General features: G+C 34.4%; 1 protein-coding gene across 1 annotated transcript; it reads left to right on the forward strand.

The window, feature by feature from the left end:
- Nucleotides 1-899: 899 nt before the first annotated feature.
- Nucleotides 900-13,901, forward strand: LOC107014340. The gene is made up of 8 exons (XM_027915586.1): nt 900-1,235; nt 1,728-2,778; nt 6,297-6,488; nt 8,478-8,558; nt 8,860-10,206; nt 12,165-12,227; nt 12,441-12,677; nt 12,757-13,901. The coding sequence occupies exons 7-8, from the start codon at nt 12,461-12,463 to the stop codon at nt 13,899-13,901; spliced, it is 1,362 nt and encodes a 453-aa protein (XP_027771387.1). The 5' UTR covers nt 900-1,235; nt 1,728-2,778; nt 6,297-6,488; nt 8,478-8,558; nt 8,860-10,206; nt 12,165-12,227; nt 12,441-12,460.
- The last annotated feature ends 453 nt before the right edge of the window (nt 13,902-14,354 follow it).

The raw sequence follows: 14,354 nt of genomic DNA on the forward strand, positions 1-14,354 counted from the left end.
TCTCCTACATTAAAAAAAAATTAAAAGATATTAATTCAAATAGCGACCTCATGAGGTCTCTTATTATAGACCTATTTTTGAGGTCTCCTTTTCTAGGTCTCTTTTTGGCCTTTTTTTAGTAGTGATAGATGAAGAAGCAATTTGACATGCAACTCACTAAAACTTTCATCTATACTCTTCTTAAAGAAACCCAAGAGTTATGTAAAGTACACGAAGAAAAAACGAATAAAGACTTTGATAAAATTAAATGATGAACAAATTCGAAGATTGAAATGTAATTCACTGTGAGGATGAAAAGAATCGAAAGTTCTTGATGAAGATTAAGAGATCATTCTTAAAAGCTAAAAAATTGTGAAAGACATATGGATGTTTCTAGACATATGTGTCTGTGTTGGGAAGTCTCTAATATCTTCTTAGCCAAGCGACCACAGATGATTCTAGAAATTGAATTTTGTGCAGTTACAAAAATAGCCTTGGTCGTCCTAATTCATGATTCTTCTATATAATAGAAATTCTTGATGAAGATTAAGAGACAATTCTTGAAAGCTAAAAATAGTGAAAGACATATGAATGTTTCTAGACATATGTGTGTGTGTTGGGAAGTCTTTAACATCTTCTTATCCGAGCGATCACAGATGATTCTAGAATTCAGATATTGTGTAAAATTACAAAAATAGTCTTGGTCGTCCTAATTCATGGCTCTTCTATATAATAGGAAAATATATAAAAATAGAAATATAGTAATTATTATAACTTGTTTTTTAAAGTTTTAACATTAAGAGGAGATATACACCGATATAGCAAAAAATACTTATATACATCTGAAAAAGCCACAAATAATCGCGTAAGAGGGAACACTTATATGAACAACAAGGAGGTAGCAAAAAATGAGTATACGCTGTGAAGGAGTACACATGACAACCAACAATAGCTACTCTTGTTTCTCCAGAGAGACGTACATTTGCTGCTTAATTAGGACATCTATGTACATCTAAAAATGGCCACGAAGCACCGCCCTAAAAGAATGCTTGTAGGAACAACGAAAAGTCAAATAGCCCATATAGAAGGGTATATTCGTCTTTTCATGCCTTGTATTGTTGTTTAGCTCATAGGCGGTGCTTTCTAACTTCTTTCACATGTCTGTCCTAATTAAGCACTGAATACACTCCTACAAACAAAACTGCATTCTACCTAGGTTTAATCGGATTTATTTGGCGATGCTTTCTCCTGCTCCCGTATGTATCTTCTTCCATTTTTGTTAGAAGATTTGCTTCCTCTGAGTCCTTCTGCTGGTTTGATTCAATTTTGCTGCTGCATCGGCATTCGATGTCGGATCTGTTTGTCTGTGCGAGTTATGCCTGAAAAATCTTCTTATTTTGCACTTTTTCAATCGATTTGCTGTTTTAATTGGTGCATTTGAGTCGGACTGTGTCAATTGTGTTTATTTATTGAAAGGTCGAGATCAAAGTTAAAATTTGAAGCCAAATTTAGGGCATGTATTATGCCATGATTTTATTTCTCACCCAAATATAACCACTTTTTCCATGGCTTCTCCTCTGTCTACTTCATTTTGTTTGACCTCAATATCAAACAAATTAATTATTTTACGCGGATATATACAATGAAACATCAAGAACCTTTTTTCTCATTTCTTGGCCAGTTATTACAATGTAGCTGATGACATATGAATATACCATGACTTGTTTTTGTTGTTATTTTGCTCACAGGTGCCGTTTCGAGCTTGACTCACACATAACAGTGGTACACTAACAGCAACGGTCTCGGAAATGTTGACTGACTAACTACTGTCCATGACAGTCGAAAATGTATATCAAATTGTCATTTTCAAGGTGCACACATATATAAGCACTACAACTAAACAAGCTTCTCTCTGTACTTTCTCCTTACATTACATATGATTCTCATTAATCAATGCTAGTTTGCTCATAAGTTTTTCAGACTTAAGCTACAAAAGCCGTTATTCCCAAAAGCTTGGCACACTGATTGTCTCATCCTGCCCTAAAAAGAAGCCCTCAACATTTGCGCTCCTCAGCGAGGGAACTAAGAAGCAAAAATTCGAACCACCCACTCATAGGAAGAAACAGTAACACACATTTTACATTTTTAAACTACTGGTTCCGTAATTTGTTTGTTCTCTTGCAATACCACATAGCAAAACCAAAGTTGGGTGCGGCCAAAATTCAATCACATGGTTTGACATGTATAGCTGGATTTTGATTTCTATACCAACGTCTTATAATCAGCCGCCTCAATGAAGTTGCTCCCTTTTTTGTGCAAATGACAGTTCTATGTCTGTAGTGTAAAATGTGCAGTTGTGATTGAATTTGTTGTTGCACTTTTCTCTGATACAAGTCAGTTTTTTTTCGGGAAAGCAGTCTCGATGTGCGCGAGCTCCTTCAGAGAATTGCGCGGTGGTGGCCGACGGAAATAAGTTGTGTTGCTGTCGCTGAAGGAAGAAATTACAAACACGGCAATACCACTAAGGGCAATGGGAGGGTTATTGAACTATTGAGTTAAGAGCTGGAAGCTCCTAGAAAAGCTCTTACTCACTCTTCTTGTCCTAATTCAGCTTCTAATTACCAGCTCTCAACATAGCTATTTCTAGTTATTTCTTCGTGACTTACCCTGACGTTGACTGTCGCAAGCTAACATACCTCTCTGCTGCAGATGTAAGTACGGAAAAACTTGTTAGAGTTGCAGTCCAACACGTCCTCTACAAGTGCCTCATCCGTGATGCGTCAAATAGTCGATGAAAAGGTACAAACTAGTATTAACTTATATGCATCTACTTCACATTGTTGTGTAGTTAAACTTTTGTTGTATTTTCTTCTTCTGTCCCAAAATAGTTGTGGCTTTTGGGGTTTCGAGAATCAATTTGACTAATCTTTGGAGCTAAATTGGATTGGAACAATTTCATTTTTTGAAATTGAAATTAGATATTCATAAGATATACATACAATACTATAAGTTGCAATTCATCTTATATCTATGTGGTGAAAAGATATATCTTTCAATTGTTGGTCAAAGTTCATATATTTCACAATCGAGAAGTGGATAGTGCCAAGTATTTCGGGGTGTAGGGAGTAACTATCAAAGTATCTATATAAGCATATAATAGAGAGTGTATACAAGTAAATATTTCAACAAAATTAAGACAAATCCACCTAGTGATGGCATTGGTCAGATTTTGACCTCTGCCTCGTATGTTAATGTTAAAAAATTGGATAAAAAGGATAAATAACCCCTCGAGAATAGGGTGTAAAGGAATGCCCATAAAGTTAAATCATGTAATAGGTTTTTATGGATAAGTTTGTGAGGGTAATTTTGTGTATTTTTTTCTTCAAATATTAATTACACGAAGGAAGGGAAATGACAATTTAACCTTTTGAAATAGAGGGTAGACATGTCATCCCTTTTACTCTTTAAGGTCTTAATAAATGTATATATAACTACACGAACACACAAAAGTATAGTTTGACCACTAAATTTCAATAGACTCCTCCACTTTACGGAGTAACTAGCTATACAGAGGTAGGCAAAGCATAAAATATGAACTTGGGAGAACTCCTTGCAGTTACTGTATGGATTGCTCATATGAGTAAGTTCCCAATAATTACGAAATGTATTAATCGAAAAAGTTCTTTCGTCTGGCTAGTCTAGTTCGGCAGTTGCATCTTATCCGATATGTATGTCCATTTTGTTTCCTTTCTGTGAGTCCTTGAACATCTAAGGTCGTACTTGTTTCAAATAGTGAAGATTCCAGTTAGCCATTGCATATGACACTAAATTTTCCTTTGGTAATAGTGCGTAATTGCTCATATCATTGGCACTAGATTGTCAAACTGATTACAATAGTTCCTATGTGGAATTGTAATAGAACAGGATTTGAATTTGATGTAAGTGAAGGAGTTTGTGACAACAGTGCAACAAGAGGAGGATATTGAGTTCTATGGAGGAACGATAAAAAAACTAAAGGTTCTTGCAGACGTTATGGAGTCTATAATGCGGGCTGTATATTTGGATTGTGGCTTTGATGTGAATGATGTCTGGGTCGTCAGTTTCTTTTTTACTATTTAAGTTTGTTCTGGCCAATGATCTTATGAAAACTCTATTTTCCTTATCCTTTTCTGGATGTAGAGTACCAATGTATCAATCAACTATGTCTCAGTCCCTAGTTTGTGGGGAGTATATAGAAGTCGGGTTTGATATTTGGATATTTTTGTATCAATGATCTGGTGAATTCTCAATGATTCATTCTTAGATTTTCTAACAATTAGTTAGGTTGGCTATACGAATTCTCTATATCTATTCCTCTGGATGTCTATTATAACTTGAAAATGTGATTATGTGGAATCAAAGAGTTGAGTCCGCAGGCCTATTGACTTCTAGTAAAGAGCTTCTAATTTACAGCCTCAACCTTAGCGTACAAGGGGTTTTAATTGTTATTTATCAAACCTTTTTTCATTTAAAGCTAGTTATGTTTGTATACTTAGCGTCAAATTGACTCAAGTCATACCCCTGTTTACTGGTTGGTGACTTTTGCTGCAAGCTGAATGATGTCTTAGTAATCATTATGTATGCTTGTTAATTTTTAGAGGCAAAACTTTTTTCCTCTAGTAATGTGTTTAACGTGATATTATCTAATTGTTGAATGAAATGATTTAAAGTTATTCCTAAAAAAAAATTTCAACTGTGATATTTTTGGTATTTTATTGGAACTCTTCTTGCAATTAAATTTTGTGCTTGTCCTAAGAATGTCACTTTTAAGCACATGTAATTTTTGCTAGCTTTTACAGCACAAGCTTATCTATGTAATAGAGTCCATGTTAGACATGGTTAGAAATCTGCACAATTTTAATTTTGACACTTATGATTAGTGCTTCCACATCTTTTTATAATATTTTACCTTGTAGAAAAAGGTAATGCCCGTGTGTGAGTGAGAGGAGGTCACTCTTTGAAATTTGAATTAATTTTACATGAAGGACAATCTCATATTTGGGTTTTGTCTCATTAAAAATAAATTTGGAAAGGGAAGAAATGATGAAATCTAAAACTCATCATTGCAGAGAGTTATTTAACTAAACCAATCATATTGGTTCTGGTAAAATATACTCCCTCCTTTTAAAAAAGAATTTCCCTATTTCTTTTTTAATTTGTTTAAAAAAGAATGACTCTTTTCTTTTTTTGCCAACATTTTAACTTTTCACGTGACATATTAAAAACCACAAGATTAAATGACATTTTGATTCATTTGACATGACTTTAATTTAGAACCACAGGATTAAAAAGTCTTCTTTCTTTTTTTAAACTCCGTTCCAAGTCAAACTAGGCCATCCTTTTTGAAACGGAGGGAGTACATTAGTTTTTGTTTACTTGTTGGACACAAAAATTTAAATGACATAATAGTTTCTCCTCCTAGTGGCAATATTTTCTTTCAGGGTTAATATCTCCTCGAAAAATAGGCTCCATCTGTTTCATTTTACATACACCATCTACAAGAAAGCACATCGAGATTCTATATTAGACATTCCCGGTATATTTAATTCTAACTTTTACCCAAACATTTTATTTCCTTTTCTCCCCCCTTGGATAAAGCAACCAAACATATACAATGAAATGATATAAATTGACTAGTTTCCATTATTTTGAAAAAACAACCTTGCAATGCTCCGAGTATAAGATGCATCAAGGGACGTGACCTTCAACCTATGGGCCAGTGTAGGACTAACTCCCACTCCCTCCCAAACCATAAATTTCATAAACATCTTTTATTATCCTAAGACTCTAAAAGATGTGGAAAAAAATTAAGACTAAAGAAAACATTTTTGAATTTAAACCATCTGAATTCCTCCGTAATACCAATTGAAATTTTGTTGTAAAAGGTCACTCATATTCTTTCTATTATTCCAAGCTTTTAAAGGTGCAGAGTGAAGCATAGGTAATTTGTTATTACTGAAGAGTTGTGTGTATGAACACACAAAAGAAATGCTAGAATTATAGTGTGGAGTGGTCCTTTAGCTTCACGTGCATCTGAGAGACGAGAGATGAGAGATGAGGTGAACTCTAGAATTACAATGAAACACTACTCAAAGTACTTGTAGAAGTGCAACGATAGTCCAAAATGAGTGCCACAACAAGGTGGCCAAATTCGGGTAACGTTGCTTCTTCTGGAAAAGGAAAACAAAGGTCGTAAGTATATTTAGGTAAATCTTAATTCTATTTAACTGAATGAAAAAATGATACTCAATCTAAAATGTTTAAGTAAACCTCTACAGTTAGAAGAATAAAAACCTTGTCAAGCTCTAGAAGAGCGTTTTCACGATGATTAGGGTTGTAGAGAACAAACACAAGTTGTGTAGCAGATTGCATTTTGTGATCCTTATTGGGTGGTGCTTCGGCGCTGAAAGACAATGATGACATACCACCTCCTCCTCTGAAGTTGCTGACACCGATGGAGAAAAATTGAGGTAAGTTTGCCATTCTAAAGCCTCAATCGTATGTTTTTATCTTTTCCGTCCTTTCGCTTACCCTACTTGATTTTCTCTCATTTTTCTTTTGTTACCCAACTGAACAACGACAAAATTCACCGTTGGATTATTTTGATAAATAAAATTTGCCGTTTTATTTAGAACTGCGGCACCATCAATGACTAAAGCATGCCATTCACGTGTTAATGTCATCTAGGAGCATTTCGTAGTATTTTTTCAAGATTGATTTGGTCTTTATTTTTTTGAGAAATAAAACGAGGTGCATGTAAGGAAGCACAATACCTTTTGGAACTAGTTACACATAAGGAAAATTACGTCTAGAACTTTTCACAATTTTTAGTGCAGTTTGAGAAGAAAACACCGTTGGATTATTTTTTCACAATATCTTTTCCGTCCTTTCGCTTACCCTACTTGATTTTCTCTCATTTTTCTTTTGTTATCCAACTGAACAACGACAAAATTCACCGTTGGATTATTTTGATAAATAAAATTCGCCGTTTTATTTAGAACTGCGGCACCATCAATGACTAAAGCATGCCATTCACGTGTTAATGTCATCTAGGAGCATTTCGTAGTATTTTTTCAAGATTGATTTGGTCTTTATTTTTTTAAGAAATAAAACGAGGTGCATGTAAGGAAGCACAATACCTTTTGGAACTAGTTACACATAAGGAAAATTGCGTCTAGAACTTTTCACAATTTTTAGTGCAGTTTGAGAAGAAAACACCGGAACTTTTGGATGTTGTAAGAATAGTTAGAGATGAGCTTTACAAGATTTAAATCTCCATATGAACATTTTCATTTTTTCTATTATTATTTTGCCATCTTGAAGTTTGTAACTAAATAAACATGCGTAAGCTTACATAAATGTTTTGTAGTTTGGTGGTGAATAGTGTCATGCTTGTCTTGAGTGACCCAAGTTCGAATCTTACCTCCAATTAAGATTTTTGTTTCAATTAAAATTAAATTATTTCTTTAAAATTTAATACATTTTTCTTGTGGAAGAAGATCTCCTTATATTTTAATACATTTTTCTTAAATTTGAATACATTTTCCTTTTGGAATAAGGTTTTAGTTTAAAAAAATCCTTAAATTTTAAAACCTTTTCCTTGTGGAATAAGATTTCCTTTATTTTAATACCTTTTTCCTTTGTGGAATAAGATTTTCTTAAATTTTAGTACATTTTCATGTTGGAATAATGTTTAAAGATCCATTTACCCACACTATCATAATATTATTAAAACTAGAATATCTATAACTCAATTCTTTTTTTTATAAAAAAAGGAATTGCTAATCCAAGTTTGGACCCCTTTCATAAGAGGGGGAAATTTCATTGTTTATTTTGGATTACTTTATCATTGTTTGGAATAAAATTATTTGGGGTAATAATTGGAAACAAAAATATAGGAAAGTCTCATAGAATTCCAATTTGCTTTTCCATATTTGTTTTGATGTAGATGGAGCCAACACGCCACTTTGAGGAAATATCAACCCCAAAAAGGAAAATGTCACCTCTAGGAGGAGAACTTTTTCTGTCATTTAAATCTAATCTCAGTTAAACTGTTTTTGTATCTTAGCCCAACTTAGATGGTAAACAGAAGCTACTTTATCATATATGTAGGTAGTTGTATGCTTTGTTAGAACCAAGATTATTGGTTCATTAAAGTAACTTTTTCTACCATTATGAGAATTGAGATTCTGGACTTATTATTCGTATTCCTTGAACTTCTATTGTAGACATTTTCTGTTCAACTATTTGTTTCTTATTTCTTAAACTTACAGTGTGGAATTTTCAAGTTTGTGGGAGATAGTTTCTATCTACCCTGTTTTGCCGTCACCAAGCCTGACTTCTGTACAATCCAATATAGTTTGTAATGCACTTTCACTTCTACACGTATATTAACTTCGCTTTGTTGTGGACTTTTTCATAGTGTTTATAAACTTTAAAGGCTCGGTATTGTTTAATAGGGTGATACCTGTCTCAACAATATGGCGATGACGACGTTCAGCAGTTGCATTATGTTCAGGAGTATGTAGAGGAGTGAGGAGGTGAGATATTCCATTGTCTGCAAAGAAGGACCTGAGATGGATGATTATGGGCTTTTGAAAGAGCTTTTCTACAACCTTCTTAAATTTGGGAAATATAATGGATACATCAGATTTTTGTTTTATGGGAAAGAACCAGATGTATTTTGTATATTGATCAACAAATATAATAATATTGAAAATCATCTACTGAAATTTTCGGTGAAGGACCCCAGACATCCGAATAAATGTATTCCAAAGGAGCATTACTCTTTATTGTAGAGTTGTAGAAAGGTAACTTATGCATTTTTAACTGCATTTACAGGAACTACCAAAGAAGGATTTTTCTAAAGAGGATGAAATAGCTAAAAGCTTGAAAACTTGACGAAGAGTTGGAGAGGACGGATGACTGAGACGTTGATGCCAATTGGAAGCACTTGCAGTGCTCGTAGTGGTAGGGTTCGAGGATAAGTCACTGATGGAAGAGGTGAAGGCCATAAATAAACACCATTTTCAGGTTTTATTTAGTAGAGGCGCCCCCGTGCAAAGGTCCTTCACAACAAACGAATTAGGTGAAAATGTGACAGAGACATCATTATCATTACAAAGTTGATAAACAGAAACAAGGTTCTTTTTCATCTTAGACACACATAAAACATTGGACAAAGTTAAAGGACGAGAAGATGATGGTAAAGAAGCGGATCTCCTATGAGTGATTTTGTGTTCGTTACCATCACCAAGCATTATGTCTTCACTGCCATCATAATCAGAGTGAAGGGACAAATTCTGGATATCCTGCCTGACGTGATGAGATGCACCCGAATCAACAAGCCAATTTTCATCATTGGTGGTGTGTTGAGTTGTGTTGTTAGCACGTGGCTGTTGTGTTTGAGACTGAGCATTATTTCTTGTATGCAATTGTGTAGTTAGCACGTGGCTGTTGTGTTTGAGACTGAGCATTATTTCTTGTATGCCCATCTGATCTAGTGTCATCCATTAGAGAAAGAATTGCCAATAGTTTTTGGCACTGCTTCACGTGATGACCAGGCTTATCACAAAGCTGACAAGTAACACGAGGACGATTCCTGTGGTTGTTTTCACCAGCCATTTGAACACCAAAATTGTTAGCAGCAGGTCTATCCATATGATTCGAGTTGTTTGCTGGACGCGAAACATGATTGGGTCGAGACCAGTTGTTGTGATATGATGGTTTGGCAGCAAAATTTGCTGTAATTGGAACTGTGGTAGAGGAAGATGAGCGAATGAGATTCTGCTCAAAATCGAGGAGCTTCTCATGAAGCTCTTCAAATGTCAATGGAGTTTCCCGGGCGCATAGAGCTGCAGTGATAGTGTCATATTCGGTTGGAAGTCCATGAAGAGCATGAAGGAAGAGCTCATCCATTGAGATTTGAACCCCAGCAGAGGCTAAAGTGCTGCAGATTTGTTTTCTATTCTGAAGATATGAATTTAACAGAAAGTTTACCTTTTTTCATGTTGCTTAGAGACTCTCTAAGACTCATTATACGAGCGTCTGATGGCTTCGCATAGGTTGCTGCCAGATTTTGCCAGAGAGCACATGAAGATTTGGCATCAATGACAAAAGGAACAATGTCATAAGATAGAGAGGCAACAATGGCACTCTGGATGAGATGGTCTTGTCGTTGATGAAAAGGTGTGGCTATTGAACTTGGTGGTTGTTCAATAAAGTGAAAGAAATCGTATGCAGTGAGGATGGTTTCCCACTGATATTATGATATTTCCATGACTGATAGTTTGTATTGTTGAGCTTTAGAGGTGTCTGAGCGACAACATTGTATTAATCAACTGCTCATTGTTATTCATGGTGAGAATTATTGGAGAATTTGGTACAGATATAGGAAAATGTGTGGCTGAGATGTTCTCAGTGGAGAAATTGGTTGAGACCATTGTTAATGGCAGCGGGAAAACACAAATTTTTAGGGGAAAAAAAGTATGTGCTGAAGCTTTTAGGCTCCTGATACCATATAAACTTTACTGTTGGAGAGAAGTATTTATTTCATTAATATGTTTGAGTATTTATACAAGAGAGTAAACAACAAATAAGGAAAGAATCAACTAATAAAGTATTGTGATCTTCTCCTAATCATAATAGAAACTGAATCACTAATGAGATACTAAGATATGAAAGAGCAATCAAGATATATCCTAAAATCAATCAAGAGATATCACTAATAGTGTTTCTATTATTCATTCTTGTTGGTGATCTTAAAGTAATGTTAGTCAAAATAGGTATAGAAAATTGGATGTATTTGGGTTTGTGCTAAATTTATTAAGAGAGGTGGATGGTGAATGCAACAAACTGGAATGTGTTAGTAGGGAAGTATTTTAAGTTTAATCACTTCCAAATATCTGTTGTTACCATAGTATAAATGCTTTACGATGCCTCCATTATTTAGGTTTTTTGCTGGGCAAGGTCAAATTTTCCATCCTTCCGGGATAATGCACAAGTACTACCCTCAATCTATGTCTGAAATTTCAGAGACACACTTATATTATACTAAGGTCCTATTACCTTCCGTCAACTTACCCTTTTCGGCCTACGTGACACTATCTTGTGGGATCAACGCTGATTGACTTTTTTTCAAGTTAATGCCACGTAGGCCGAAAAGGGGTAGAAAATTACTTATAAAATAAGTTCGAATAGGACCTTAGTATCGTATAAGTGCGTATGAGATTTCGGGCATAGGTTGAGGCTTACTTGTGCATAATCCCATCCTTCCTATTGAATAGTTTCTCATTGCTGTCTATTTTGCAGTCTGTAGCCTCTCAACTTTCATATCAGATAAAACTTACTCAATAGTTACCCACCAAAAGAGAGACAATAAGTAGGAATTCTCCATGGCCATGGCTACAACCCACTCTTCCAGCCTTGGTTGGGGTTAATTAGTGTGTAACACACACATCATCCACCACACCTGTTCCTACTTCTCATTTCGTTTATAAAAATATTGCCACTTGTCAGTTAGCTTTATACGTATTTCAATTATTTCACATTATTATATACGATTTAAATTTTATCGATTATTTAAGAGCAATGCAAATACACAAATTTAGGTATTAAATTATAGGCAGTATGGCCATTGTGTTTAGGACTTAAAATTTTGCCAATGTATTTTGCTGGAAAACATGACTATATTTTCTAAATGGAGTTAGTTTACCTTTTATAATTGCTCGTAATAGATGTCTTAGTTGAATTCGGTTTACCTTTTCTAAGTGTAACAACGGCTAAGCCTCCTACCTCTTTAAGATAAAAATCATATGAAAGTTTTCTTATCAGTTTTCAGTTTCTCCCCACTTTAAAAAGAGCTTTAGCATCCTCATCAGAGAAATTCTATCAAATCTACCAAAACCAACTATACTGATTATGCGCTCATACAAACTATAATATGCTAACAATGCCATTATGACTTACCGATTGATACTAATATTTTCATTCGAGTATTTTACAGTTTAATAAGTCTGTTGTTTTGTTTGTCTAAGCTTTCATATATTCATATGGCTACACTAATATCATACGCTTGAGACGAACTATTAGAGATGATATTTCATAGATACAACTTGTTGAAAATACTAAATTCCTTTTACAATTAGTTTTTGCGTGCAGTGTGAAGATAGGAATTTGCAATTACTACTACTGCAGTCTCAGCGCTACAGGTATGTTCTTTTCCACCCGTTATTATGGTTTTTCTTTTGCCTTCTGTATTAATTTACTGCATTTTTACTAAATTCTGCAAAGAATAATTTGGTTTGTTATAATTATTTTGAATTGTTTTATGCATGTAATTTAGTTTGTTATAATTATTTTTAACTGTTTTATGCATGAGTAAGAAAATGAAAATAAACATATAATTTATATCTCATATTCAGGATAGATAACAGTTCTACAAATGTCAGACAAAAGTAATAGAAATCATCTGAATTCTGAAAAAGCTCACGCTGATAAAAAAGCTAGACGGCGTGAATTATATAAACTGGCACAATCCAATAAGAAAGATGCCTATCTGGCTGGCAGACGGGCAAACTCAGCCATCGAGAATAATGCCTCCATCGGTGCTAGCTCCAGCACCACCACATTGTCTACACATGAGCAAACTCTTAATAGAGGTAAAATAGCTAGATAGGCTATATTCTAAATAATCTTTATCTACTAAGATTAGTTTTAAGAATTAACTACATTATGCAGGATGTAGTTCAACAGAAATTAATTACATGGAAATCATCCAACCGATGACAAATTATGCTACCCTAAAAGATGTTTCCCGGTGTAAATTCTGCACTGCAAAAAGATTTGAGTATGAGCCGCCAGCATTTTGTTGTGGCAATGGTGTTGTGCGGCTTATTTCGCATCAAACACCGCCAACTTTAAGAAATCTATATTTAGGAAATACGAATGAATCTGAACAGTTTCGAACTTATATAAAAACTTACAATAACATTTTTGCATTCACATCTCTAGGAGTTAGTTATGACAAAGAACTAGCAAAAAAATATAAAGGTATATCCACATTTCGAGTTCAAGGAAAAATGTATCACTTTATAGATGACTTAGTACTAGCTACTGAGAAAGGAAGAAATTTACAATTATATTTCTTTGATAGTGAAAATGAATTGAGGAATCGATTAGAATGTTCAAGCAAATTGAATGAAGGTACTGTACAAAAACTGATGGAAATATTAAATGCTAATCCATACTCCATATTTCTAAAGTCACTAATAAATATTCCACAATTATCTAACTTCTACATTGCTCTAAAATCCGATGCTGGTTTAGACCAAAGAGTGTACAACTTACCAACTGCATCAGAAGTTGCTGGAATATGGGTAGAGCAAGATGCTCAAAACTATACACTCACCCCTCATATTCGTGTATATACAAATAGCAATAGGAGTCAATTGGTAAATTATTATTACGGTTGTTATGATCCGCTGCAGTATCCACTGTTATTTCCATATGGTCAAAATGGATGGCATTGTGGTATTCAAAAAATTGAACCTTTAGGTGCTTCTTCTTCTAGACAAAAATATTGTGAAAATGAACAATTACCAAGCATAACAAATATGACTACAATTGATGGATTTCTTGATATAGAAGCTGAAGTTATGCAAAAAGGAAAACGTAAAAGAAATAGTGTCTCCTGTCGTGAATATTATTGTTACCAACTTCAAATGCGAGATGATGAAAATATAATTCTACATTCAGGAAGATTGTTTCAACAATACACTGTTGACCAATGGATAAAAATTGAAACTCAACGATTAGATTTTGCTTATTTCAATCCGGATTTATATAGAACAGATGTATTAGGAGGATTGCTAGATGTTCTATGACGAGGTGAAAGAGATGCTTCACAAGTAGGTAAACACAAATTTCTCCCACTTAGCTTTACAGGAGGGCCAAGAGATATGCGTAGACGATACATGGATGCAATTGCATTGGTTCAGCGTTTTGGAAGACACCAGGCAGTCGTTCCTCAATGGTGAAGATTCTCTTCTCTCTTTGATTTTTTGTTGAAGTTCTCGTATCTGTTTGTCAATGGCAATAAGATTGGCCTCTTTTGGTATACGACAAAGGCCTTTTCTGACTGTACTTTTGGGTGGAATGTTGTTGGATTCTAGAAAATTGTTGCCTTTGTTGATTGGGAGTTGCTTGTGCATGCAATTTCTTTTCCCTCAGGGACACAAATATCTCAACACTTCTCATAGTTACATTTCTTAAGTCTTATTCTGCCGGCACTTGCTTAGTATCATATATTTTCACTTATTTACTTGTCAAAAAGAATT

This window comes from Solanum pennellii, chromosome 3 (genome assembly GCF_001406875.1).
Source record: "Solanum pennellii chromosome 3, SPENNV200".
NCBI lineage: Eukaryota > Viridiplantae > Streptophyta > Magnoliopsida > Solanales > Solanaceae > Solanum > Solanum pennellii.

Excerpts from the sequence above, each read along its gene's own strand:
- LOC107014340 (XM_027915586.1), top strand. The coding sequence starts at position 12,461 with ATGTCAGACAAAAGTAATAGAAATCATCTGAATTCTGAAAAAGCTCAC. Across the intron at positions 12,678-12,756 it reads TGAGCAAACTCTTAATAGAG|GATGTAGTTCAACAGAAATT; the intron begins GTAAAATAGCTA and ends TACATTATGCAG.